Source organism: Otolemur garnettii, unplaced genomic scaffold (assembly GCF_000181295.1).
Source record: "Otolemur garnettii isolate 467f Iridium unplaced genomic scaffold, OtoGar3 scaffold00127, whole genome shotgun sequence".
Lineage (NCBI taxonomy): Eukaryota > Metazoa > Chordata > Mammalia > Primates > Galagidae > Otolemur > Otolemur garnettii.
In genome coordinates this window covers 217,649-219,051 of record NW_003852522.1, presented here as the reverse complement: position 1 = coordinate 219,051, position 1,403 = coordinate 217,649, and the positions used below count along the sequence as shown (strand labels likewise).

The following is a 1,403-nucleotide window of genomic DNA, read 5'->3' as shown; positions in this document are numbered from 1 at the left end:
TTTCTTGCTCCCGCCCCCCGCCTTGTTGTAACTGTCGCTTACCTCGGTTTCCACAGCAACGCCACCCGGGAGTCAGGCAAGGGGGCGGGTGGTGTCAAGGCCTTCTTTTGATTGGCGAATGGCCAAGCCCCTTCTTTTAGCCACGCCCGTCCACTCTCCGCACTGCCCCCTCGATGGGTCCCGCAAGCTGATTGGTCCTCACCGTGGTGAGAGCAGCTAGTTTTTGCTCAGACTGGCCTCTCGGGGCGGGGACGAAGGTGGGAACCTCGCGTGCTGATTGGTCATCAGGGCGCGCGCAGCAGGGAGGGGCGGGGCGGACTCAGAGCCGCGGTTAGTCTAGCGCCGCGGTCGCGAGCGCGTTAGGTGGCTGCTGTGGTGTCGCGCGCAGGTAGGCTGCCGCAGTAGCAGCAGAAACAATATCTGCCGTGTGAGGGAACCATGAAGCAATATGAGGTAAGAAAGGAGAAACGGAAATTGGGTGGACGCTGCAGCCTATTCTTTTTACTTCTTCGCGGGACCTAGAGACCCCCTTTCTGGTACTGTACGAACCGGACGGCGCAGGCGCGATGGGCACGCGTTGCGCCCCGGCCACTCGTAAATTCTAGTGCGCATGTGCAGGGGAGGTATTTATAAATGTGCAACCCAGGCTGTTTTGGGACTGCCTTTTCTTGGGGTCTCTGCAAGGCCTGGGAAACCTGCAGGTTCCTAGAGCATCCCCCAGCGGGCTAAGTTGCAGACTTTGTCATGGAAGCGGCGAGGGTGTGTGACTTTTGCTCCCGATCTGAGGGAGTCTTGCACAAACCTTGCACCATGCTGCCGCCTCTGGCGTAGAAGTGGGCTTTGAAATCAGCCTTCTTTTATATTCAACCTTTGGACCCCTTCCCTCACCCGGGACGTCCTGGAGAAACTTAGGCGGTAAGGCAGATGCAGCGCCAAGGCTGAGCAGCAAAGCTGCTCTTGCTTTCTGCTTATCTAAGAGGTCATCTCTGTCGACCTCCGTTTGTCACCAAGGAGAAATCGGATGTCGCCTACGTACACTCTTGAAGACTTGATGTCAAGTCTTCTGACTTCTAACGTGGGTCTTCTTTTTCCCTTTAGACAAACTCTTAATGTGCTTATCGCCTTAGCCCCTATGTGGTAATATAATATTAGTATTTATCACTTTTGTCATTTAATTATTGCTGACTTTTAAGTAACTATTTCTCTCTTTCTTTCTTTTTTTGTTTTCTTTTGAGACAGTCTCCCTCTGTTGCCCTGGTTAGGGTGCAGTTGGGTCATCATAGCTCACCACAACTTCAAACTCCTGGGCTCAAGTAATCTTCCTGCCTCAGCCTCCTGAGTAGGTGGGACTACAGGAGGCACGCGCCACCACACCTGGCTCATTTAAATTTTTTTTTTTTTTT

The 1,403-nt window shown here is 53.2% G+C and overlaps 1 protein-coding gene across 1 annotated transcript in view; it reads left to right on the top strand.

Moving 5' to 3' along the window:
* Positions 1–302: 302 nt before the first annotated feature.
* The window catches only part of TECR (trans-2,3-enoyl-CoA reductase), a 30,315-nt gene continuing 29,214 nt past the window's right edge, over positions 303–1,403 (top strand). Inside the window, exon 1 of the mRNA XM_003797887.2 lies at positions 303–453. Within this exon, the coding sequence (XP_003797935.1) occupies positions 439–453 (15 nt within the window). The 5' untranslated portion in view covers positions 303–438. The remainder of the gene's footprint in view (positions 454–1,403) is intronic.